Source organism: Cordyceps javanica, chromosome 1, assembly GCF_051103115.1.
Source record: "Cordyceps javanica chromosome 1, complete sequence".
Classification (NCBI taxonomy): domain Eukaryota; kingdom Fungi; phylum Ascomycota; class Sordariomycetes; order Hypocreales; family Cordycipitaceae; genus Cordyceps; species Cordyceps javanica.
In genome coordinates, this window is record NC_139295.1 from 7,230,377 (window position 1) to 7,255,074 (window position 24,698).

General features: G+C 54.5%; 11 protein-coding genes across 11 annotated transcripts; 5 read left to right on the forward strand and 6 right to left on the reverse strand.

Moving 5' to 3' along the window:
• Positions 1-447: 447 nt before the first annotated feature.
• On the reverse strand, positions 448-1,752 carry V2A60_002192 (uncharacterized protein; the record flags this gene model as incomplete). Its single annotated transcript, XM_083253543.1, has 1 exon — positions 448-1,752. The coding sequence occupies one exon, from the start codon at positions 1,750-1,752 to the stop codon at positions 448-450; it is 1,305 nt and encodes a 434-aa protein (XP_083109669.1).
• A 351-nt stretch (positions 1,753-2,103) lies between these two features.
• Positions 2,104-2,953, reverse strand: V2A60_002193 (uncharacterized protein; the record flags this gene model as incomplete). Its single annotated transcript, XM_083253544.1, has 2 exons — positions 2,104-2,452; positions 2,565-2,953. The coding sequence occupies 2 exons, from the start codon at positions 2,951-2,953 to the stop codon at positions 2,104-2,106; spliced, it is 738 nt and encodes a 245-aa protein (XP_083109670.1).
• Positions 2,954-3,473: 520 nt separating this feature from the next.
• Positions 3,474-8,228, reverse strand: V2A60_002194 (uncharacterized protein; the record flags this gene model as incomplete). The annotated part of the gene is made up of 9 exons (XM_083253545.1): positions 3,474-3,546; positions 3,603-3,704; positions 3,759-4,214; positions 4,269-6,477; positions 6,524-6,757; positions 6,814-7,093; positions 7,155-7,375; positions 7,434-7,971; positions 8,031-8,228. The coding sequence occupies 9 exons, from the start codon at positions 8,226-8,228 to the stop codon at positions 3,474-3,476; spliced, it is 4,311 nt and encodes a 1,436-aa protein (XP_083109671.1).
• A 1,247-nt stretch (positions 8,229-9,475) lies between these two features.
• V2A60_002195 (uncharacterized protein) lies at positions 9,476-10,099 on the forward strand (the record flags this gene model as incomplete). Its single annotated transcript, XM_083253546.1, has 2 exons — positions 9,476-9,547; positions 9,944-10,099. The coding sequence occupies 2 exons, from the start codon at positions 9,476-9,478 to the stop codon at positions 10,097-10,099; spliced, it is 228 nt and encodes a 75-aa protein (XP_083109672.1).
• A 420-nt stretch (positions 10,100-10,519) lies between these two features.
• V2A60_002196 (ssDNA endodeoxyribonuclease RAD1) lies at positions 10,520-13,396 on the forward strand (the record flags this gene model as incomplete). Its single annotated transcript, XM_083253547.1, has 2 exons — positions 10,520-10,567; positions 10,622-13,396. 2 exons carry the CDS (start codon positions 10,520-10,522, stop codon positions 13,394-13,396), a joined length of 2,823 nt encoding a protein of 940 aa, XP_083109673.1.
• A 373-nt stretch (positions 13,397-13,769) lies between these two features.
• Positions 13,770-14,657, reverse strand: V2A60_002197 (uncharacterized protein; the record flags this gene model as incomplete). Its single annotated transcript, XM_083253548.1, has 1 exon — positions 13,770-14,657. The coding sequence occupies one exon, from the start codon at positions 14,655-14,657 to the stop codon at positions 13,770-13,772; it is 888 nt and encodes a 295-aa protein (XP_083109674.1).
• A 1,217-nt stretch (positions 14,658-15,874) lies between these two features.
• V2A60_002198 (uncharacterized protein) lies at positions 15,875-16,273 on the reverse strand (the record flags this gene model as incomplete). The annotated part of the gene is made up of 1 exon (XM_083253549.1): positions 15,875-16,273. One exon carries the CDS (start codon positions 16,271-16,273, stop codon positions 15,875-15,877), a length of 399 nt encoding a protein of 132 aa, XP_083109675.1.
• Positions 16,274-17,108: 835 nt separating this feature from the next.
• Positions 17,109-19,080, forward strand: V2A60_002199 (WASP family protein; the record flags this gene model as incomplete). Its single annotated transcript, XM_083253550.1, has 3 exons — positions 17,109-17,318; positions 17,369-18,989; positions 19,052-19,080. The coding sequence occupies 3 exons, from the start codon at positions 17,109-17,111 to the stop codon at positions 19,078-19,080; spliced, it is 1,860 nt and encodes a 619-aa protein (XP_083109676.1).
• An 823-nt stretch (positions 19,081-19,903) lies between these two features.
• On the reverse strand, positions 19,904-20,792 carry V2A60_002200 (translation initiation complex factor eIF1A; the record flags this gene model as incomplete). Its single annotated transcript, XM_083253551.1, has 3 exons — positions 19,904-20,194; positions 20,395-20,553; positions 20,772-20,792. The coding sequence occupies 3 exons, from the start codon at positions 20,790-20,792 to the stop codon at positions 19,904-19,906; spliced, it is 471 nt and encodes a 156-aa protein (XP_083109677.1).
• A 693-nt stretch (positions 20,793-21,485) lies between these two features.
• Positions 21,486-22,481, forward strand: V2A60_002201 (uncharacterized protein; the record flags this gene model as incomplete). Its single annotated transcript, XM_083253552.1, has 1 exon — positions 21,486-22,481. The coding sequence occupies one exon, from the start codon at positions 21,486-21,488 to the stop codon at positions 22,479-22,481; it is 996 nt and encodes a 331-aa protein (XP_083109678.1).
• Positions 22,482-23,520: 1,039 nt separating this feature from the next.
• Positions 23,521-24,606, forward strand: V2A60_002202 (glutathione S-transferase; the record flags this gene model as incomplete). Its single annotated transcript, XM_083253553.1, has 5 exons — positions 23,521-23,619; positions 23,703-23,927; positions 24,002-24,059; positions 24,124-24,291; positions 24,395-24,606. The coding sequence occupies 5 exons, from the start codon at positions 23,521-23,523 to the stop codon at positions 24,604-24,606; spliced, it is 762 nt and encodes a 253-aa protein (XP_083109679.1).
• Between the last annotated feature and the right edge of the window lie 92 nt (positions 24,607-24,698).

Sequence of the window (24,698 nt, forward strand, 5' to 3'; positions counted from 1 at the left end):
CATCCTCAGCTGCCTCACCTGCGGAAAATGCGGCGGCCGGCGGAAAGTAGGCTCGAGTCATGTGTAGCGGGGTATTTTGTTTTTGTGTGGATTTGAATTGTTGCCCCCTCTCATGATTTCTCTGGGCATCTTATTCTCCTTTTCTCTTCTTTTCTCACCCTTCTTGGTCGGTCGACCCTTCTCGATTTGATACCCCTCTATGTGGCTCATGAGCTTGTCCCACGATACCTCAGCATGCAAGGCGGGAAATGAATTTTTTTCTTTTAATTTTTTCTTTATTTTTTTGACCATGCTGAAGCGCTCTCTCGAGTCTTTAGATAGTAGCAGGCTGGCATGAAGACAAAAAAAATATCATCTTCTTTAATTCGTCCTGTCCGTTTTCGCGCCAACTCTTTGACGCAGTCCCCCGTGTAGAATGCGACGCGATCCCGGCTCTGCCCAACGCTTCTATACACGTGCGCCTGCCGTGTCGCCTGACAAGCTCTCCGTGTCCGTGGAGTTCGTGTCCGAATCTTGCCATTCGGCCCTGGAGGCTGCGGCCTGTATAATGTTTGCAGTGTCATTAGCCTCGTGCTCCGCCGACATGATTGCCTTTCTGTCGTTGCCCGCCGCCTCCAGCGCAGGGCTCTTTGCAGCTCGCAGCCTGTCCAACACATCCGAGTGGTCCTCCATGCTTTGCAAAAGAAGACGGTTGTCGGCGTCATCGTCGTCGTCGTCGTCGTCGCCGCCGTCATCATTCTGGTCGACAAGTCTCTTTCGCCGCCGCAGCGTCTCGCCAAACAACGGCTCCGCCTCGGCGAACCGGCCCTCGTCGTACAGCAGCCGGCCGAGATGCTGCATGCTCGCCAGCGTGTCCTCGTCGTCTTCGCCAAAGTGCTGCTTCCGCGCCTCCAGCGCTTGACGGTACAGCGACTCAGCCTCTTCGTGCCTGTGCTCGCCCTGCTTGTAAATGGCCTCGGCCAGTTCCTCCATCGTTTCGAGCATGTCGCCATTCCTGTCTGCGGCGCTGCCCAGGACGGCCCTCGTTCGCGCGACGGCAGTGAGCAGGGTGCGCTCCGCGTCCTCGTACTTTTCCTGCTTGCGCAGCCCGGCAGCAAGCTCTCGCATGGCCAGCAGCGTTGCGGCATCATTCTTCCCCTTGGTGCTTTCGCAGAGCCCGAGCAGCTCACGATCCACGTCCTCCGCGTCAGCGTACTTTTCTTGCTGGTAGAGGGCATCGGACAGGTTCCGCATGGTCTTCATGGTATCCTCGTGCTCCGCTCCCAGAACCAGCGTCTGCGCAGTCAGATTTTCTCGATGAAGAGACTCTGCTTTCTCATACTTTTCTTGTTGGTACAAGGTCTCCGCCACACGGCAGATCGTGGCCAACGTTGTGGGATGCTTCTTTCCAAAGGTCTTGAGTTTCGACTTTAGGGCTTCGCGATATTTCATCTCTGCCTCTTCGTACTCCTCCTGTCCGCAGAGCGCCTCGGCCTGGCCGTGTATGCTTGCTATGGTGTCTGGGTGCGCCCTACCCAGTAAATCTTCTCCTATAGTCCTCGCTGCTTTGAATGTCGCCTCGGCTTCGTCATATTTCTCCTGCTTCAGGAGAACCTCGCCTAGTTTAGACTCAACCTGTAGCGACCAGACTTTTCTTGGTCCTGTTCTCTGGCGCTGCATGACCAGCATCTGCCGATAAATGGCCTCTGCACCCTCGTAGTTTTGCTCGTTTGTCAGCGCATCGGCGACCTTGCTGAGACTTTGTATAGACATATCCAACGAGTCGTTGATTATGGAGATTGGCTTTGGTGGTGGTGGCTTGGCTAGCTGTTGATGATGTCTTTTCTCGGCTGTACCTGATGTTGCTCCCGGCTTTGGAGGCCGACTGAGAGAGTGCGGTCCTCCACGACCCTGCGGAGTGTTTTCCACTGGCCACATTGTCATCGTTATCTGGGCTCCTGGCATAACCGTCTGTTCCCATACCTGTGGCAGTATGATTGTTCCGTCACTTGCCATTAAATCATACCAACCTTCTCTCACATTGCGTTCCAATGCCTCTATGTGCTCGAATGCAGCAATGATGAGTTCTTCTATACCCTAGCCAGTGAAAATACCCATCAGATCTTACAGCGCCGCCGTGTTCCATCGGGTAAGCCATGTACTCACCATCCAACTTTTGGCAACAAGCCAAGGAAATTTGAATTTACGCCCAACTGCATCCTTGAAGTTGACATACTGGCGGTCGTCTTGGGCCTCGGTGGCCTTCTGCTGCTTGTTTCTGGCGGTCGGCTCTGTGCCCTTGGGCCAGTCGCCATCGCCATCCAGACTTGAGCTAGGATTCGTGTTGGGTGTGCTGCCTCTCTCACTGCCGTCATCACTAGCTAGAGCCGGTGCTGGCGGGCTGGTAGGAGCGGAAGCACTGTCCTCGTCGACGACGCGGTATGGGGCGATGGACGAAGGCAAAGGTGCGGCACTTTTTTTTTCCCTTGGATATCAGCATCGAATTGGCGGGCAGTTCCAACCCTGACCAGCGGCAGATACCGACGACGTACTAGGATGCGGAAGAGAGCAGCGTCTGTACGGACACCAGTCTGGAGCGGAGCGCATCTCGCAGCTCGATGAGCTCCTGTGACTTATACAGCGTCCAGCCGACCTTGTACCACGACGTCTGGAGGCCGGCGGCGTGCCTGTTCTCCAGCACGGCGTGGTAGTTTCTGCTCTTTTCCAGAAAGGCGGTGATGATGTCTACGGAAGAGAGCACAATGTGCGAGGTCGCGTTGACCGTTGCCGGCGGGAGGAGCTTGTGCGCGCGAATCTGACCGACCTGCAGAAAGGCCTGCTGCATCGCCGACACCTCGGATATGGCCTGGAGGTACTCCTCCGACGCGCCCTTGGTGTCGGCCATGATGCGGATGAGCTTGTAGGTGAGGTTCGCGCCCGCGATGAGGTCGCCGACGGAATACCCAAACGACATGGCGACCGGCGGGGCAGCAACGTATAACTACTGGTAGAGATGGAGTCAATCCTCTTCTCGTTCGGAGACTTTGCTGGAAAGGGTCGCGTATAAATGTAGGCCTGCGTGGAACTGCACTAGGGTGCGCCAGCAGGCCTGCTATGCAGTGAGCCCTCGCAGGCTTAGCCCAAGGCAGAATATACTTGCTGTAATCAGTGAGTGTTTCGCGAGGCTGAGAAGCTATGACAAGTTTTACCCCATTACCTTTGCGTATTTCTCTAATTCTGCTGCCGCCCCCATGACATTTCGGCTTGCCACGACGAATAATGATACACCAATCGAACACTACCATCACCACATCGATAAAGTGGAAATGAAAAAAAAGTCTCACCCTTTTTCAACTCTCTAGAATAGTCAAAATGATGAAAAAAGTGGAAGAAATAAAGAGACCGAAGCAGTCCAGGAAAGATAATACAACAGCAACATAGTGAGTTGGAGACGCTACTCTCTACTCACTCACTCATCATCGCCACTGCTCAAACTACTGGAGCTTCCTCGTGTTCCCGCCTTCTTCATCGCCGACAAAATTGATGACGGCTGTGCAAGCAATTTCGCTGGTGCGTCGAATTCCATCAGCTCCCCCTTTTGTAGAACCGCGACCTTGTCGTACCGCTCAATGTACCCCAGACGATGAACGACAGAAAGCACAGTCCTGCCTGCGAATTCAGTCTCCAGCACATCCTGCATAATCTCCTCTGTCTTATGATCGACGCTGTTATTTTGATCAGCAAGCCTGCTTGGCTTGGGAGAAAAGATTGGCACTGACCTGCTTGTAGCTTCATCAAGGATGAGAATCGGACTCTTTCTTACCATGGCTCTAGCCATGCAAATCAACTGCCGCTCACCCACAGACCAAGATGTGAGAGGCATGTTCGAATCGATGCCGCCAGCGGTCTCGATGCGATCCCATAGTCCGAGTCGTCTCAGAGATGCCACTATGGCCTCGTCTTCGGCGACTTCGAATGGATCGACATTGTCCCGCACCGACCCGGGCATCAAGAAGGGTTCTTGGGGGACAATGTTGATCAGAGCGCGCAGCTCATTCGGCATCAAATTGTGTATGTTGACTTTGTCTACTATCAGCTCACCATCGATGTGTATCATGTGTAGCAGACTGAGAATAAGCGACGTCTTGCCACTGCCCGACCTGCCACAGATGGCAACCTTTTCGCCAGCTTTGATGGAAAGCGTCAGGCCTTTCAGAACAGAAGGCCCATTTTCCCTACAGAGATCCAAAGTTAGCTAGACATCACGTCAACGGAACGAATTTTCTCACTTGTATGAGGCAACAATGTTTCTGAAATCAATGTTCCCCGCATTCGGCCAGTTCGGCGGAGGGCTCTCGGGCTGCAAAATCCCCAATTCTTCCTCTTCAGGCACTGTATTGTCCTTGAACTCTTTTATGCGGCCGACAGCGCCGATTGAGGTTTCGAGAGAAGTCCACATCTTGATCAACTGAGTCAGTGCAGAGTTGAAAGTCATGACAGTGACGAGGGAGACACCGACGCTACCCGGCGAAAACTTGTCTCGCCAGGTGACAACAATCGCAATCAGTATCAAAACGAGGGCCGACACGAGCGCATCCAAAACCAGGGCAAGCCACTGCTGGATGCAGTAGAGCAAGTACACCGGCCGCTGCGAGCGATTGAGCAGCCTCTGAAGAGCCAGTTGACATGAACGCTGCCACCCAAAGGCCCTCAGCGTGGCCGCTCCATTCTTGGATTCGAGAAACTGGAGGTAGACGGGGGCCTTGGCTTCAATGTCGAGAAGCCGGACCTGTCGGGATGTGCGAAGGTAAATCCGCTGGATAATGTAGATGGCTGCCAGGACTATGGGCAACGACGCCGTCAGATAGCGTCCGAACACGGCCAAGAGGAGCATCTTGGCGATGCATTCGAAAAAGGCAGCCAGATAATTGACGATTATGATGGGAAGTTCAATTCCGATGAGTTCCATATCTTGACTGAATCGGTTCGTGATGCTGCCGAGATCGGTCTCCTGATAGAAGAGCAACGAAGCGCCAACGACGGCCGTCAAGAGATGCGTATGGAGGTCTCTCGAGGAGACTGAGATCATGTTGACAAAGACCAGCCAGCAGAGGAAAAAAAGCAAAACACCGGAAATCACTCCCAAAGCACCATATACACCAAGGTACATGCCATTATTGGCATGACCGGGATGCTTGGCGTTGGCCGCTGACCAAAGATCAATCCAGATGACGCCAAACTCGCTGCAAAAGACGTACAATGCGCCACTACATAGCATCATGACAACCTTGAGGTAGCCTGACGAATGCATATAGTAGCGGTAGACTGAGGGGACCCCGTGTGTGCGTTTGAGATCCGCGGCCTCCTCATTGAGTGCAGAAACTCTGTCTTCGGTAGTCGCGATTCGAGTGAGGGCTTGCACACCGGCCGGCCTGACCTCTCTGCTGCTCTCATCATCATCGTCGGTAGGGTCTTCGATCTGAAACCCGGAGGAAAATCCGCTGCTCGACTGCAGCGACGCTACAGTACGAGATTCAACAATACTGCCTTGATCGACAACCAAAACGTCATCTGCCATCATCATGAGATATCTGGAGTGCGTGACAAGGACGGTTGTGAATCCGTTCCTTCGTAAAAGACCAGAAGGTCCAAAGAGGTTCTCTGAGATATGGGCAATGTTGGCATTGTCAACCCCGCTAAAGACATCGTCCAGCAAGATGACCTGCTCGCGTGAAAAGACGGCACGAGCTAAGCTCACTCGCTGTCGCTGGCCACCGCTCAGTTTGTTCCCGTTGTCGCCAACCTCTGTGTCATCGCCACCAGGGAAGTTGTCAATGTCATTATCCAGACCACAGGCTGAAACTACAGTCCGATACCACCTCTCGTCGATTGGGGCCGAGGAGCCGTACGTGATGTTGCTCTTGAGAGACCCGTTCACCAGCCACGGCACTTGGGAGCAGTAGGCCGCAGAAACGAACCTGCATTTTGTGAATCCGTTGACATTGATGGTTTCTCCGAGTATGCTTTCGAGCAGTGTTGATTTTCCACTGCCAGTACGACCAACGACAGCAGTGAAGCGTCCCTTCAGAATAGATGCGTTGAGATTGTCGAGCACCGCCGGGCCAGAATCAGTCCAGGCAAAATTTTGGCCAGCAAAGGTTACAACAGCCTCTCCAAGGTCCAACTTTTGACTTGGCATAGACTGCAGAGCGATATCGAGGGTCTTCCCCTCATTCACGTTGGCGTTGCCGGCTGGTGGCAGTAGACCGGGGTGGGTGGGCTGGCGGCAGTATTCCTGCATTCGATCGAAACTGCTCAAGCATTCATAGACACTAGGAATAGCCTGTATCAATGTCAAAGTGGGTTCTGTCAGAAGCGCAATCAGTGACAAGGACGTAAAGGCCTTGGTGGCCAGAAAAGAGGTGTCGTGACGGGCGTTGGAAATGGCGACGAAGACTATAAATGTCACCACGGGCGCAAGTACCAACGGCGAATTGGCTGTGGACGTTAGCAAAGAAGAGAGAATACGATTCTCTACACGTACAAAAGAATATCTGGCCGATCAGTGTCCATCGATATCGGGCGGAATTCTCGATTTCCACGTCGCGCGCCTTGTAGATAACGGAAAACATCCTAGAGCTGAGACCCAGCATCTTGACAGTTCTCATGTTGGCCAGCATGTTTGTGGTCAGCAGCAGCCGCTCTTCGACCTTTTCGATCCATGCTCGTTGGTATTTCTTGGCGAGAGAAGCGATGACAAAAGCCATAAAGACGAAAGCTAAAAGAGTCAGGCATCAGCCCCGGTGACCAAACGACAGAGGTGGTGAAACTCACAGAGAACGAGCAGGCCTGGCACAATGCAGGCGACAAATATTTGTCTCTCCAGTAGGTATACGGCGATGATGATTTCGATTGGCGCTGCCCAAACCTCGTGAATAGTTCGAAAACCTGTCGAGATCCGCTCGACATCCGCTCCCATCAATGCGAGCCCATCTACGGACCCCAAATCAACGCTACGAGCTTCCACTGTCTGTTGATAAATGACCGAGATCAAGCCTCCACGGAGTCTTATGATGAATCTGTTCAAGTAGTAGCGGTACAGCGCCATGGAGATCTGGAGAGAGTTAATTGATGGACCTACCAATAGTTAGGGGCGGAGGAGGAGCGACACATACAGCCATGCCGCAATATATCATTGCATAAGCGCCTATAAGTCCATTCCCAATATTTTGCGGTGCGTTTCTATTGCCAATGAATTCAAGGACGTTGTTAATCATGAAAGGCTGTGCAAACTTGAGTCCGACCAGGAACAGGCGGGGGATGATGGCGGAAAGGAATGACCAAGCAAAGGCGCGACCGCAAGCCACAACAAAGGCATTCTTTTTTGACAAGTCGGCTACCATGCGTTAATTGAGAATTCTCCGCCTTGTCATCATCTAGTAATAGTATCGAACCTTTTTTCAAACAACTCTGCAGTTGGTAGTGCAGCTTGTCTGCTGCGATGCGGTAGTCGAGCTCGGGGAGGTCATCGACGGTGAGAAAATTGCTGTAGCCCCGAGACAGTGTACCGAGGACCCATACATAGCCAGTGATACCCCAGAAGCCCATGAAGGGTTCCGGGCCAGAATGTGCGAGCTTCTCTGGTTGTCGCAGGCTGCCTCTCTTGCCGGTCGACTCGAGGACCAGGACAGCCGCCGTGAGCACCAGACCGACCGTCTTGACAGAAAACGCGGCAGGATCATGGGGGGTCATCAGCCACAGGGTACGGACCCGGGCAATTTCCAGCGGAACGAGCGCAGACAAGTACAGAGTGAGCGTCGTGGACGGCTGCTCGGACCGGTGGTGCTGCAGCCACGACAAGACACTCGCCGCGCAGGTGGCAACCAGGGACAAGACGTCGACAGCAATGGAGGCTCTCGTGTGCAAGTGGGTGTTTTCGATTCGAAGCGCTAGAAAAACGAGCTGAAACACGAAAAGGGCAGAGAAAACGGCCTGGGAATTTCTTGTCAGTGAGGTGCAGTAGTGTAGACACGGGCTGTATAGCGAAATACCAGTTTGGATCCAAGCAGGGCAGAGTGCTTGACGATATTCTGCTGGCGAAACAAGCCAACAGCTGCGATTACTGCAATCACTATAAAGACGGCGTTCGGAACTGCGCCAAAGACGACATCCTCAAAATACAGCGTAAAGTCGAACGATCGACAGACTGTGTCGACTCGAGGGCCGAATCGGGCATCGCAGGACGCCATGTTAGCGAGTACAGTATACTCTCCAATTCAGAAATTCTTGTCACGATACGGACAGGTTACGAACCAGCCAGAAAGGCGTGGCCTACGATGTTTTATTATCGGACAGGACCCAGGCTAGTTAGCATCGGCTCCGCATGGCAGCCTGGTTGGTCTCCCTGGCTCTTTTTTTCTTCTTCGATGCGTACGACATTTCCTATTACGATGCCAACGTCTCCATTGCATTCGCGTCCCCAGCCTTACGGGGTGGAGCCGAAAAGGCTTGTGTACCCGGTGAGTCCCGTAGATAAGGCTCGCAACAAGCTTCCAGGTAGACGTTGATGCGTGCGAGTCTATCTGACCTCCGCAAACAGATAGAATGAATGAATTGTCAGGTCCATATCACAACCTACCTATTCATCATTCAGAAAGGCCCTCTTCTCTACAATGAAAAAGCTCTCCAACCTGGAGTGATGGCTTGTCATCTCTTGCCAGAGTCCGTGAGATTTGGAGATGGAGCGGAGACACAGCGATGGGGCTGAAATGGCGTGGGAGCAGACGAAGCCTGCAGCCACAACGTTCCAGAGTGGTCCAGGTATGCTGGGTACGTCAATAGGGTTGCGTGTCGAGTGAGTCAGCTTTGGATGATGTGCAATTTTACGCAACTAGCACGATGAGTGGCCATGTCACTGTGAAAGATGTCGAAACCCGTTGCGCAAGAGCTTTCGCATCGATGCTGTACCATTGCCACTTGAAAGATCGACGGCCCAAGGGCAGGTATGACTTCTCCCAACAGGTCTATAGTAGATTCGGCCGACTTTTGAATCGACAACCTCTCCCTATGCCTTGCAGAAAGAGTGTGTTGTTGTGAGCTACAGTCAACGCACTGCGGTTCCATAAATCAACCAATCGTAGACGATAGCAAGCTATTATTTACACTGAGGATCTCAAAATAGAGTTGTAAATTCATTCTGGACGTTAGTAGCCCCGCGAGTAGCTTTATGGTGGAGTTGCAGGGTAGGCAGCACCGATGCCACGGCAAAACGACACCCTGTTAATAGTATTCCAGCATTTGTAAACAAAGTCGCATGAATCAAAGTGTGAGAATAGGCAGTAATTCTCAACAACTCCTCTGCGAGTACATGGAAACTACTCAGATGCAAAGTACAAATGCGACGGATCCAATACTCCAAACACGCACTGATGCAGCACTTGTCGCGACGAAGCGATGCCCAATTTGGAAAAAGAGGCATGCAGCTGCAAGTCAAGTCATGCCCGTCATTATGCCGGCGGCCCAGGGCAGTGGCACAAATGACATCAGGGTGCGCGCCATGGGAAGCCATGTATGTACAGCCGACTTTTTGCAACGAACCAGCGTCGAGAGCACAGATGGCACTGTGGTAGCTGACGAATTGGCCGCTGGTGGCGGGACTCTGTTATACAAAAAGCTTGCTCAGCGGGGACGAGTAGCTTGATTTTCGGGCAAAGAGTCAACGTCATCTGGCCATCTCAAACGTTACCTGTTATGCCCCTCTATATATCATACTAATAGTCGACCTTGGACTCTGCACTTACAACTGACAACTTCATCTCTACAACACACAACATCATCATACCAACCATAAAATCACCTGAATCAAAATCATGGACTCTTCCAAGGACCAGAAGAACAACGAGGCACGAGAAGAGCCACCCCCACCCCCTCCTGCTATCATCCCCATCACTAACAGCGACTCCAGGGCGAGAAGCAATTCTCGATCCAGCCCATCAAGGACAAGGTCGAGCCCGAACTCGCCGCCCATAAAGCTCACGGTCCTGCCGTTGTTCAAAACCTCCCGGCACAAGAAGGCACCAAGGAGGACCGCGCCGAGCGCAAAGCCGAGCTTAACAAATAGAGGCCTCGCGACAGCGATGATGTCACGAAGCGGTGCAACGAACTCACGAGACAAGACATTGTTGGCGTGTCGCGCAACGCGCCCCATGCGGCAGTATACAACTATATAGGCTTTAATGAACACACATACTTTTTTTCTACGACATTAATTTTTTTGCCAAACTCTACTGCGTGCTAACATGTCTCGATACCCCTTGCCAGTCGCGAAATGCGGGGTGTTGCTTGCGCCTAGAGTTTCACGACGGAGTAGCTGTTAGTGACGTTATAGCGCTATGCCTGCTGGACAGTGCTCCGGTACGCCCACTAAGACCGCTACAGTCACGCACTAAATGCCCCAAAACACTGGTCCCCAAATGCTCCTGCTTCAGGATCCTCTCCCGTCCAGCTTCGACATGCCATTCCTTCAAACGCACCGCGCCGAATGTCGACAAACAATGCGCCCCAACCAGTGAAGCTATCACTGCCCCTGGTTCGCCGGCCCGTCCCGTCCCCTCGAATTCGGCACCTCGCTAATTGATACCAGGAGTACCAGCAAGCTCTCTTCCAGGAGCTCCGTTCCGAAGATGAGTTGGTCGTGCTCGCCCGAGGCCTGGGGCTCATGCGCCTCGTCACCAACCTGCTACACTCGTACGACGCGGCCGGAAACAACCTCATAGTCATTGTCGGCGCCGAGGACCGCGAGAACGGATGGATTGGCGAGGCCCTGGCCGAGCATGCCGCCATCAGCGCGTCGCCCAAAGCCCGTGGCCTCACGGTCGTAAACACGGACTTTCAGAGCGTCGGCGCCCGCGAGAAGATGTACGCCGGCGGTGGCATATTCAGCATCACGTCGAGAATATTGGTCGTCGACTTGTTGACGGGTCTGCTGAACCCAGAGACCGTCACCGGTCTGGTCGTTTTGCACGCGGACCGAATCGTTGCCACGTCTCTGGAAGCATTCATCCTCCGAGTCTACAGGCAGAAGAACAAAGTCGGCTTCCTGAAAGCTTTTGCGGACAATCCCGACCCATTCACAATCGGATTCTCGCCGCTGGCCTCGATGATGCGAAATCTCTTCCTCAAAAAGGCGTCGCTCTGGCCGCGCTTTCACGTCACCGTCGCGCAATCGCTCGAGGGCAGAAAAAAGGCCGAGGTCATTGAGCTGGAAGTGCCAATGACAGATTATATGACGGACATTCAAAACGCCATTATGGAATGCGTTGAGATCAGCATTCATGAGCTCAAAAAGGGTAATCCTGGCCTCGAAATGGACGACTGGAATCTCGACAGCGCCTTGCTCAAGAATTTCGACGTCATCGTCCGCCGCCAGCTCGATCCCAACTGGCATCGCGTAAGCTGGAAGACAAAGCAGATTGTCAATGACTTGACAGTTCTACGCGGGCTGCTGAACTATGTTGTCACCTACGACGCCGTCTCGTTTCTCCAGCATCTTGATACCATCCATGCTGCGCATTCCCCGCCTCCGGGATCGACAAGGCAAACGCAATCGCCTTGGTTGTTTCTAGACGCTGCGCAGACACTGTTCGAGACGGCGCGGAAACGTGTCTACTCCGCTAGCATAAAGCAAATTTCTCAAGAAGAAAATATTGACTCACTGCGGCCGGTGCTGGAAGAGCTCCCGAAATGGAGCATGCTTGCAGAGGTGCTCGAAGAAATCGACCGCGACCTCTACTTTGAGCCGCATGCCAGGGATGATTCCAACGGTACAATACTAATAATGTGCTCCAACGTCGATACGTGCCGTCAATTACGAGATTATTTGCAAACCATGCACGTCAAGCCAAGACTGGCGACCAAGAACTCTGATGACGATGATGATGCCCACAAGCCCTCTGCCGTTTTCATGATGCGGCGCCGACTGCGCAACTACTTGCGCTGGAAGAGGCAGTTCGCGGTCGTCAATGCCTCACTTTTTACAGAAAACAACAGAGCACTCAATAGCGCCACTGATTCTCGCCCCGGCCACGGAGGCATGCGCGGCGGGAGAGCGCCATCAAATAAGCGTCGTCGGCAGCGTGGCGGTGGTAATATGGCCGTTAGCATGTCCAGGGCCGAGAATGGCAGCATCTCGCAGTTTTTCGAGAAGCCCAACGAGGTGGCCGAGTTGATGGCCGAAGTACAGATCACAGAAGAAGAAGCCAAACAAAAGGAAGACGTCGTTGCCGATCCGCTTGACAACATGGAGGATTTTTTCCAGCTCTACGACATGCAAGATTTGGTCGTCATTCACGCCTATGACGGCGACCAGGACGAGCACGTTCTTGAGGAAGTAAAACCTCGCTACATCATCATGTACGAGCCGGATGCGTCCTTTATTCGCCGCGTCGAGGTCTACCGCTCGTCACATAATGACCGCAATGTCCGCGTGTACTTTTTATACTACGGCGGTTCCGTCGAGGAACAGCGCTACCTGGCCTCTGTGCGTCGCGAAAAGGACGCTTTCACTAAGCTCATCAAGGAGCGTGCGGGCATGTCGCTTGTCATGACGGTCGATCCCCACGGCATCGAAGACCCTCAGGAAGCTTTCCTACGTACAGTCAACACCCGTATCGCTGGTGGTGGCCGCCTTGCCGCTACGGCTGAGCCGCCCCGCGTTGTTGTCGATGTAAGAGAGTTTCGGTCCTCCCTCCCTTCGCTGCTGCATGGCCGATCCATCGTCATCGTACCCTGCATGCTCACTGTGGGCGACTACATTCTCTCGCCCACCATCTGCGTCGAGCGCAAAAGCATCAGCGATCTCATATCCTCCTTCAAAGACGGCCGCCTCTTCACTCAAGCAGAGACCATGTTTCAGCACTACAAGAACCCGATGCTGCTCATCGAGTTTGACCAGAACAAATCATTCACACTCGAGCCCTTTGCCGATCTTTCGGGCAGCGCGAGCAGCGTATCCGCCACCAACGTCTCGTCCGACCTGCAGTCGAAGCTCGTCCTGCTCACGCTTGCGTTTCCCAAGCTGCGCATCATCTGGTCTTCGTCGCCGTATCAGACGGCCGAGATTTTCGAGTCGCTCAAGACGCAGGAGGCAGAACCAGACCCGATCGCGGCGGTGCAGGCAGGCCTCGACAAGGATGCTCGCGCGGAGGACCAAGTGTTCAACCAGGAGCCTCAAGACATGCTGGCTGTGGTGCCGGGCGTCACGCCGCAGAATATCAAGAACATTATCATCAAGACAGAAAACGTCAAGGAGGTAGCCAACATGACGCCAGATGAGCTAGCACCACTAGTGGGCAAGGCAGCGGGCAGGGCCATTCATGCATTCTTTGATAGGAATGTCATGGAGGAGGAAGACTACTGAGTGCTGTCAACTTGAACACATATACAAAGGTAGTTGACACCTTGAAAAGAAATAGAAAATTCTTGCAATAAGAGTGATGTTCCTACTTTCTTGCAATAAGAATGATGTTCCTACTGGTCAGTATGAAAGCGCGTGTGTAGCAGTCAAAACGAGGTATTGATATTTAGCAAATGAAACATAGATATGGGTCTGAAATCTGGAGTTGGCCATAGAATAGACAATTCTACGCTTGAAGTTTGCTACAGCGTCCTATTTGTGATATTCATCCTACTTTTATGGCAACAGTAAGCGAGATGCATCATTCACATTGCCGACTAGTCCGTCATTGGTACGAACAGAAGAGCTCTCTCTCTCTCTCTCTCTCTCTCTCTACTTACGCAGCCGTCGTCGTCTCGCTCTCGGGCGTGGAGCGCACAAACACGCGCGACGCCCAGCACGCGACGAGCAGGTCCCTGGTGCCCGCCTCGAGCGGCTCCGCGCCTCCAATGGTCAGCTGCCCGCCGGCCTCGCGGGCGACGACGACGCCCCTGTCGTCGGTCCACTCCATCTCGCCGGCCTCGCGGCTTTCGCGGCCGCCCCCCCTGCCCTGCACCGTGTAGAGCAGCTCCTTGTTCCAGTCGTCGCTGGACCGGTACCCGCGCCGCCGCATCAGCGCCTGCATGCGGTCCTCCTCGGCCTGCGTCAGCGGGCGGCGGATCGGCGTCATGTGCCAAAACTTGTACGTGCGGCTGCGGCCGAGCGTCTTCTCCACGACGACGGTGCCACCGGACAGCCCGCCGCCGCCCGCGCGCCGCCGCCCGCGGATGCACAGCAGCGGCTTCTGCCCGATGCTGATGGGCACGGCGAGCCTCTCGCCCGTGTACAGGGTGAGGTCGTCATCGTACTTGATGAATGGAGCGGCGGCGGCGGCAGCGGACGCGGAGGAGGAGGAGGCGGTGGCCGAGGAGGCGGCGGCAGCAGCAGCAGCAGCGAGGAGGCGCACCTCGCTGGGGAGAAGGTGGCTGATGGCCAGCTGCCACGGCTGGCCGCTGCGCGTGTTGCGCGTGGAAAGGTGGTAGATTGCGGTGGCGGGCGACGACGAGGTGGAATAGATGAACTTGTCGCTCATGATAAAGGACTCGTGCGTCGGCGCGGCGGCACCTGTGAGGCGGATGTTGGGCATGCGCGTGAACGGCACCGTGTCGGCGAGGTCGAGGGCCGGACGGCCGCCGCCGTTGCTGCTGCTGCCGCTGCTGCTTGCGATGGTTGCCGTTTCGCTCATGATGATTTTGATGGTTTTGGTCAAGTATATGATTTGGAAGAGTTGGCGGGCTGGGTGGGAGGATGCTCAAGAGCACCTGCACGGGGCCGTCGACTTATATACAAGGCCTCTGACAACCAGCATTTATTATATTCATTGTACCAAGTAGCACGCCCCAGTTTGTTCCATCAGTTTGGCCAAGCGCCACATCGGTACAAGTTTCAAAGATGCCGCGCGGGATTAAAGCCACAGCGTGCGGGGGAGGTCGTTTATGCTATGGTCTTGGCAAAGAACTCGGCAATGGGTTCCTTTGCCGTGTCCTATTCCAGCATCGACTCAGGTCCCGGGTCCCCTGAACGATCTCGCGCCGCCCGAGCAGGCTGAGGCATTTAACGCTGTAAAGAGCGAGCATGGTTGGTCTGTCGCAGATAAAAAGGCTAGTTGAACGCCCGACTATTGTGAGCGGGTTCGAAGCTAGTCGCCGTGGCTGCTTATTTATTATACGGCTAACAAGTTCTTTTGGCCGACAACGGGACTTCGATACTTGTGGCGTAGCCTGCAGATTAGAGGACGTCACTTTTGCGTCTATAGCAAAGTTCGTACGGGAGATGAGAATTTTTACGAGTGATGATGCTTTTTCTACTTGTACCACGATGATCCTCTCCCCCCTCTTAATCTTCCTACAAATTACATCCTCTTCTCTTTGTCGTAGATGGTGGTGTTTCGGAGACGGTCTCTACTATAGTATCTTGAGTTTCGCTCCCTTGTTTTTCCAGAAGGGGTTTTTCCTTCTCAAAAGATTTAAGGGGGGAAATCACACTTGCACATAATTGCACTTGCAGGGAAAGAAGTTGTAGCCCGCAAGGATCAAGTTCAAGTAGACGATCCAGACAAAGGCTGCCACGATAATAGCCACAATTTGCGCCCACAACTGAGCCAACTAGAGTTGTAAGTAGAGCATGATCAGAGTATATGGTCCACCTACTCTTGTTCTTCTTCCCAAATCCTTTTTTCCTGAACCTCGAACCTTGCAGGGATTTTTACCCTTTGCAGGATAGGCTAACAAGAAGAAGGTAGGGAACGCCTTCCAGCTCTCCAAATGTATATCCTTGAGCATTTGTGAGAGCGAATCGGCGCGCATGATTGTGCATAGAAGGTGTTGAAACGCTCCAATGACAGAAGCAGGGCTAAGTGCATGTCATGATTCGTCAAATTGCCTCGGGTGTGGCGGCCAGATCTCAGCTGTCTCCCGCCGCCTCCATCAATGCGGCTAGCAACCGCTGCAGCGTGTTGATGAGTCTATAGATGACTCGACGGGGAGTTTCATCAGCGTCTTCGCGCTGACCGTCGTTGGAATTTTCCCTTTCACGGAGCTCGGTCATATACACGGCGGCCATGACCTGGAAATAAACGCTGTTGCGATGATAAGCGTCCTCAAGAAAACGGCGAGCCGCGGGATCGTCGATATCGGGCGTGTGTCTTCTGAGGAAAGCGTAAAATGGATCAGTCCAAGCCTGGCGCGGTGCTGGGATTATAAAGGCTGGATAATGGTTGACTGCAGGTTGGCCGCCCTCGACGCCAGGCTCCAACGAGTCCGAGTCGTGAGGGTTGTGAGGTCCAAAGTTGGGAAGGCACATGGTCATTCACTTTCCAATGTCAAAAGGAATAGGAGATTTGTGTTTGAAAAGGGGGGATGTTTGATGGACTGGACTTTTTGAGAATTCAGTTCTTTATATACTGGCCATGTACATTGCCTTTCCATGGCTGTCGAGAGAGTTTTCTGGCGTTAGCCACCAACAACGGTCGTGAAGAAGTAGATTTGCTTTTCTTGGGGCTAATGACGGGTAGAGAACTCTCTTTCACCTGCAGAATCTTCGGCTCAGTCGTCAAGAACCAAGGTACTTACTGTAGGCAGTGGAGGGTTGTGTCATAGGGACAGCAGTTATCTAACTGGTGCCTACATTCCTCGACTGGTGACTTGCATCTACCAAGACAATTTAGCCAGAGAACAAGAATGAAAACTACAGAGATTACATTTTCATTATGCTACCGTAGTGAGCTGCCGGGGTAACTTGTGCAAAGATGGACAATTGGATAGACGCAGTTTGGCCTTGGTAGGGCTGAGTGTAGGGTAAGCAGTTTATACTTGGCATTTTCTTTTTTTACTTGTCTTGGCGGGGCGGGCGCTTCTAGCACCACCGGGTGGACACGAGCTGGGAAACTCACGTCAGTCCCGTCGTCAGTGCTTGGCCAGCAAACCTCCACAGCCTCGCTCCTTTGTCACTCCTTCAACCTTTGCGTCGCCCATTCACTCTCCCGCACGGTGCGGCTCTCGACAAATTCCAAGCCCTATATCCTACTCGCCAATTGTCCGGCTGTCACAATCGCCCGCCGCCCGTACCTGAGGCCTCGTCCTCCCCAGCCCCGCACAGCACTGTCGCGCGAGCAGCTTGCAGCCTCCTAAGCGCCAGTATGCCCTCCATCCTCAACGACGAGGACAAGGATACCGTCAAGCGGTTCGTCCCCAAGCAGTCCAACAAGATCCAGGCCGTCGCCGTCGCCAAGCTATACGTCGCCTACCCGGACCCGACCAAATGGACATATACGGGCCTGCAAGGGGCGCTGGTCCTGTCCAACGACCTGGTCGGCAACACATACTGGCTCAAGATGGTGGACATATCGGTAGGCGCTCCTGCGACATTGCACCTGAAAACGCTACTAACATCCGGCAGCCGACCGCCCGCGGCGTCATCTGGGACCAGGAAATCTTTGACACATGGAGCTACAACCAGGACCGCACCTTTTTCCACACCTTTGAGCTCGAGGACTGCCTCGCCGGTCTCAGCTTCGTCGACGAGAAGGAGGCCAAACAATTCAAGAAGAAAATGGACGATCGAGAAAAGAATGCGAGTCGCGCCACCAGATCTACGCCCTTTGGAGGAGCCGGAGCAGCAGGAGGTCAGCCCAAGGAGAAGCACAGTCTGCTCGGCGGTCTCTTCCACCGCCACTCCTCGGCGCCTACCCCCGAGCCCGCTGCCCGCACGAGCAGCCTCCCACCACCTCCTCCGGGGCCGCAGCACTCATCGCCAACCTTTGCGAACGGCAGCTTCGGGCTGCCACCCTCCGAATTCGCCCTCTTGGACGCCTTTGATCCGCTGTGGCGCGAGCACTTTGGCAAGGACCTCAGCGACAGGGGCTTGACGGACGACTTTATCAAGGAGAACCAAGAGTTTATCGTTGACTTCCTACGTGAGGAACAGGAAAAGATGAACGGAGGAGACGACGTTGCGTCATCACCGGCAGCACCACCACCTCCGCCTGCACCTCGCATCAACGGCAGCGGCGGTCGCGCTCCTCCACCACCCCCGCCACCCGCAGGTGGCTCGGCGAAGAAGAACGGACCTCCTCCACCCCCGGCTCCGCGAAGATCGACAAAGGCCGACACGCCAACACCCGAACCGCGATCGCCGTCACCCCCGGCGTCTCCTCCCGAACCCGAACGACCCAAGTTCCGCGCGCCGCCGCCGCTGGCCGATGCCGGCAAGTTCGCCCACGTGCCCGAGCCCGTCAAGCGACGGCCCGTTCCCTCGACGCCCACGGCTCCCTCTCACCCTCCTGGCGCCGGGCCTCCTCCTCCCCCACGACCAGCAAAGACACCGCTGGAACCTGAAGTGCCCCAGCGCGCGCATGCTGTCCCCCCTGCCTTCTCCGGACAGCGTATACCATCTGGGCCACCGCCCGCGCCCGCGCTGCCCAGTCGCGGCGGCCCGCCTCCTCCACCACCTCGAAGCGACGCACACGCAGCTCCGGCACCTCCTCCTCTGCCACCAAAAGTTGCACCGGCCGGCGCACCACCACCTCTCCCTCCATCAAGCTCCCGGCCCATCCCACCTCCACCCGCTGCTGTTGTCCCACCTCCTCCCCCCCCTCTGCCTCCTTCGGCCGGCGTGCCTCCTCCTCCTCCTCCCCCTCCTCCTCCTGGTGGTGCTAGCGGACCACCTCCACCTCCACCACTGCCTCCGACAGGCGGCGGCGCTCCCCCTCCCCCTCCTCCTCCGATGCCGTCCCGCGACAGCGGGCCTCCCGCGCCGGCTCTACCCAAGGCCGAGGGTGGCAGAGCAGCCATGCTGGGCGACATCCAAAAAGCGGGTGGTATCGGCGGGCTGAAGAAGGTGGACAGGAGCCAGATTCGCGACCGAAGCTCTGCGCAAGTCGGCGGCGACTCGGGCGGTGGCGGTGGTGGTAGCGCAGCGGCGGCGGCGGCGGCTGGTGCTGGTGCCGGTGCAGGCGGCGGCATGGCGGATGCTCTGGCGGCGGCGCTGCAGAAGCGCAAAGATAAGGTGGCCAAGAGTGGTAAGTTCAATTGCGTCATGACGAGCGGGTTTGAATTTCGGAAGCTGACAATGTGGGTATAGATGATGAAGACGACGACGACGACTGGTAAAAAAGATGAAGAATGCGGTGATGGAACAAGTTTGAGCATAGTCGAGGCTCTTCAAGGTGGCAACCGAAGGACATTGGCAGATTCTAGGTGATGGTAATGATTATTTTTATCATACTCTTTTCTTTTTTGTACATTTACCACACCAGTCTAGAATACTAAAAACGAAGCAAAAATTATATGCCACCAACCATTTCACATAATACGTAACAGTCGTTGACTGTGTTGAGAAAATCAAATTGGGAGAAATCATACTCTCACGAGTGGTAGTTTCAACATGTATGAGAATGGCGAGGAGATTAAATAATAATAATCAATGGTATCGTCTATGAGATGGTCGGAAGTGAACATGTCCAACATCGAACCGGTCTAATCAAGTGGCAACGGGCTGTGAAAAAGCAGGCATACAACACAGACTCACACACAAAATCACACACACGCGCACGCGCACACACACAAGACACGAAAAGAGCAAGGAAGATTTGGTAAATGAGAACATTTGATTTGATATGACAGCCATGACGTCTCTCCCACCATGGCTGTCCCAAAATGGGAAACGCAATCCACTCCGGATACTGTCGTGGGACCCTCCAACGATAGAGACCTAGCAGAGGAGGGTTTGAGAGAGAAGACAGCGTATACAGGTAACCCATCTTCCTTCCAATTGAGACGAGGTAGGCAAGAGTCAAACTGAGAAGAAATGTCGGAATATTCGGCGCAGGGAGGGATCACAGGGGTGGGACTTTGCTGGTCAAACAGGTGCGCACAGCAGGCATACACAGTCTGATGAGTCCCCTTGACGGGCAGAGACATGGGGTGGACAGGATTAAATGTCGTCAATGTCGACCTCCTTCTTCTTGTCATCGTCCGACTCCTCCTCATCCGAGTCGGCGTCGCCGAATTCGAAGTAGGCCTCGCCATCCTCGCCCTGACCAAAGTTGTCCGTCTCGTTGATCTTGGCGTTCTCGGGCAGCTCACCGTACGACTTGAGCGTACGGGCCTCGTCGGCGGTGTACTTTAGGATGACGTCGCCCTTGTTGTCCTGGAAATCACGCAGGGAGAGCAGGATGATGTCGCCTTGGTTAATCCAGACCTTCTTTCGCATTTTACCGCGAATCTGCAAGAGCGTGTTAGTGTATACAGGGAAACAAAGAAAAGAGGCCCGGGCGTGGATGAGCGTGTTTGCAAAGTTTGAGCCGTGCCCTCCGGTGTTTCGTAATTTTTGCCGCGCTGGCAACGAGGGAAAATGGAGGCCGAGCTTTATCCTGCAAACGACGCGCCCATCCGGCACTGCAAGGCGAGAAAAAAAAAACGTACGTTGGCCAGACGCTTGCTTCCATCGAAGCAGAGAGCTTCAAGACGACCGTTGCCCAGCATCTTCACGACCTGGGCGTATTCCTGACCGTCCTCCTTGAAGGTGAGTTCTCGACGCTGGTCGTCGTTCTCCTTGGTACCGCGACGGCGGTTCTTGCCGCCCTGTGCGAGAAGAGAAGAGAGTAGATTAGCGAGATGTTTTTTGACTCGGATTTCCTGCTGGACTAGGTCTGTATCACAAGTGCAGCAGAGGATAGGGACTCTGCCGCATCGCGAACCATGGCGGGGGCGGGGAAAAGGATGGAGGGGTTTGCTGCGTCCAGGGTACGTCGATAACGCGCCGAATAAACAGGAAGCAGTAGAAAAGGTTGGCAACTCACTTTTCCCTTATTCTTAGGCATCTTAAAGTATGCGTGCTACGCCGGTGTTTTTGTTTCAAAAAACGAGAGGGTCGCAACAAGCGTCTTTGTGATGATGTTTTTTCTGCAAAGGAGAGTGTGGGCAGGCGGGCAGCCATTTATCTGGCTCCCTCGCCTCACTGGTAGTGGTTTCGGTGGCCACCACGCACGTTTGACCGTGGCCCCTCCCTTTGGCCTCTTATCCAGTAATGTCGGCCTTTCTGGCACCACAAGCAACAAATCCCATTTTTAGCCACGATTTTAGAGGGGCGCATCACTTGCTAGCCGCCCATTTCAAAGCTATTTTCCAAAGAAAACACGCCCACAAAGGCCTTTTTTTTTTCTTGGTGCAGCCCCAGTATGAGTCAATGGTCGGGCACCCAAGCATGACCACACGCAGCGAGAGATATAAAGGTACCTTGCCCTGCCCACGTAGTGCCAAACTGTTAAAGGTAGTGCACTAACTATGGCCCCACCGGAGGTGCGTCACATGGATCCACAATGAAAAATGTCCCAATATGGACTAGCGTGTAAGTATTCCGGCCTCTCATCACCCTCGCCGAGAAGGTTGATGTGAAGCTTTCTCTCCCCCCGAAGCAACGGTGAAAAGCCTGGTCGAGACTGTCTTTAGTGCGCGACGACTGCGGCCAAGAGTCACAGATACTGACCCGACTATATTGCCACCATGAGATGATAATGAAGTGCGTTAGGCTGAATCACACAGCCATCGCGGCGCTCGCTGCACCACCCTCCGTGCCCGGAGCGTTCTGTACGAAGTTCGCCCTCGTCTATGCAGCGGCGACGCGACGCGCCTCGACATTTTCCGCTACAATCCACCGTCGAAAGTCTGAGGATGACAGCAGATTCATAGATCGTCTCAGAAGATCAACCAAGCCATCAAACGCTCCGCGAACGGTCCCGCGCATGCTCTCAGTCGATGTTGCCAAATTTGTACGCAACCGGGACGGCCACCTCACTACGACGCCTGAAAATGCGCGCTTTTTCCGCGAGCACCCGACCGTCGACCACGACCACGGCACCATGATACGCCTCGACGCTACAGATGCCGTCCGTCGGCTGGCTCAGGCCTACGGGGTGCGGCTCGCCTGGTCGCCGCGGCACGTCATTCACCCGCACCGCCTGCGCTACCTCGACCCCCATGGCCACCCGCTCGCACCCAAACTGCGTAGTGACTGTGCGCGCAAGACCCGAGAGAAGGCGCTATGGGCGTTCGCCACGTCCACGGCCGGCGTCAGCGCCGTCGTCTGGCAGCTGACCAAGCGCGAGCTCCTGCGGTCCGTCTTCCGCAGCCTTGCGACCCGCGGCTACGACGAGCATGGCCGCAAGGCGGACCGCACGGAGCTCCATGGCACGCTGTGGCTCACAGTGTGGGAGCCTCAGCATGCGCGCCGCTTGTCGGTGGACAATTTTGGGGAGGTTGTAGCGGATACGCTGGACAAGCACTACGCGACACGGCCAGAACAACGCAATGCTGCATCACTGGCCGAGGCTCCTCACTCGGAAGAGCAGCGTCGAGTGACCAAGCATTTGAATGGCGCGGCCGGGAGCACCGCGAACAACACAGGGCAATGGCAGCCTCGAGAGCGAGTCAATCAGAAGGGTGGGCGAGTGCGAGCATCCACCGCTGAAACCGATATGCAATCGACTTGGCAGCCACGGAAACGCAAGTGATGGTCTCTGCAGCTGGAGGTCACCCAGTCATCCCATGTTCAAATATTGTAAATAGAGGTGTACAACCTACTCGCATGTAAATTCCTGTACTATAGATATCTGTAATACGGCGCGTCCGTTCACACGATGCAACCAGAAGTGCTGGCCCAAACAGTGACAAAAGTTGTTCCGACCCTATACAGCTGGAATACCAACAAACTGCTAGATATTTCTTTCGCTTTCTGTTACAATCTTCAAAGGTACCGCTCCAGAATTGTTCAGTATGATACCTGTAGCGCCGAGGAGGGTCATCTCGACCCGGAAAGCCGGACAAGGGCAAAGGTGGCCGACACTGGGTTTATGGAAGGGAGAATGGAGCTGAATCGAGCTCAGTAAAGCACAATTAAGAGGCAATGGAGACATTGGCGTAGAAGCGGCGGGCGGCAGACTTCTCATGAGAAAGGGAAAGATGGGGGGACAAGGTCTATGAGCAGCCGCCTCTACAAATCGTTCATCGTTGTCAAAGTGCCACGGCGTCGCGCACTCGCAAGACATTACTTATTAGACATGCGTGATTAGAAATGAGCACAGCAGAACATATTTGTTAGGAATCGGCGCTAAAATGAAGCTTGGAACCTCCACCAGAGTTCACTCAGCTCTCCGCCCGCTCCTCCGCCGCTCAAGCTAGCCAACTAAGGGACGGAGCAGTGACGCCATCCACATGCCGTCCCGATTTCTAATCGAACTCTTCCGTTTCCATCATTACCAATCGTTGACAGTATGCCGGCGCCCCCTCATTGGCTGTCGGCCGCGCAAGTCCGCTTCGGATGGAAGTTGAGCTTATGAAAGAAACCAAGTTGCCATGTCCCCAGTCCCCAGGAAAACCTAGATGACCAGAGAGTTATAAACTGGAGCATCCCCGCACCTCGCTAGCATTGTAGCTACAATTTGAATATACTTGCTTCCTCAATTATCGCATTCTCCTCCTTCCCTCCCTCTGCTTAACTTTCTCGAGTTCATGACATCACGCCTTGCCGGAATTGCAAAGCACTTGTTCAAAATGGGAGCCACCAAGACCGACATCACCCTCTACACGGTCAACACGCCCAATGGCATCAAGGCCAGCATCCTGCTCGAGGAGCTCAACCTCGACTACAAGGTACGTTGTACGTCCCGTAGCTCCCGCAGCCCGCCCGGGAAGCGGGACATTGAAGGTGCGGCGCTCACACGGCAACCAAACAGGTTCACGCCATCAAGATGAGCGAAAACGAGCAAAAGGAGCCCTGGTTCCTCGCCATCAACCCCAACGGCCGCATCCCCGCCATCACGGACAAGTGGACCGACGGCAAGGACATTCGCATCTTCGAGTCGGGCGCCATCCTGCAGTACCTGACGGAGCGCTACGACAAGGACCACAAGGTGTCGTACCCGCGCGACACTCCCGAGTACTGGGAGGTGACCGGTTGGGTATGCCAGAACAGACACGGCCCCTTTCGAATGTGCTAGGAGAATGCAAAACGCTAACACCAATTGTTGCGCAGCTCATGTGGCAGATGGGTGGTCTTGGCCCCATGCAAGGCCAGGCCAATCACTTTAAGCGTGAGCCCGAGATTCGATCGACCTGCAGCCTCATCGGACCCGCGTTCTAACACTTGGAAAATAGGCTATGCCCCCGAACAGATACAGTACGGCATCGACCGCTACACCAACGAGACGCGCCGTCTGTACCGCACCATGGACGACGCCCTCAAGAAGAACCCGCACGGCTTCCTCGTCGGCGACCGAGTCACCATTGCCGACATTTCCGCCTGGGGTTGGGTTGCCAGTGCTAGTAAGTCAAGACAACACACACACACACAAACGAATTTTTTTTTTTTTTGCTTAATACCCCCCCATTCGTCGAGCCGTGACAAGAGATGTTAACAAGACTGCAGAGTGGGCTGGCATCGACATTGAAGAGTTCCCCGCGGTCAAGAAGTGGCTCCACGAGCTGCTCAAGCGTCCCGGCTTCGAGGCCGGCCGCCACGTTCCCACGCCGCACAACGCCTTTGAGCTGGCCAAGCTGAGCGAGAAGGAGCTCGACGAGAAGGCCGAGTCGTCCCGGGCTTGGGTCCAAGCCGGCATGAAGGCTGATGCCAAGAAATAAAGAGGAGAAAAAAAAAAAGAAACGGCCAAAGCAGATACCAACACGTATGGTGCAAGCTGATAATAATGAAACAAAGTCAAGATTGTACACCT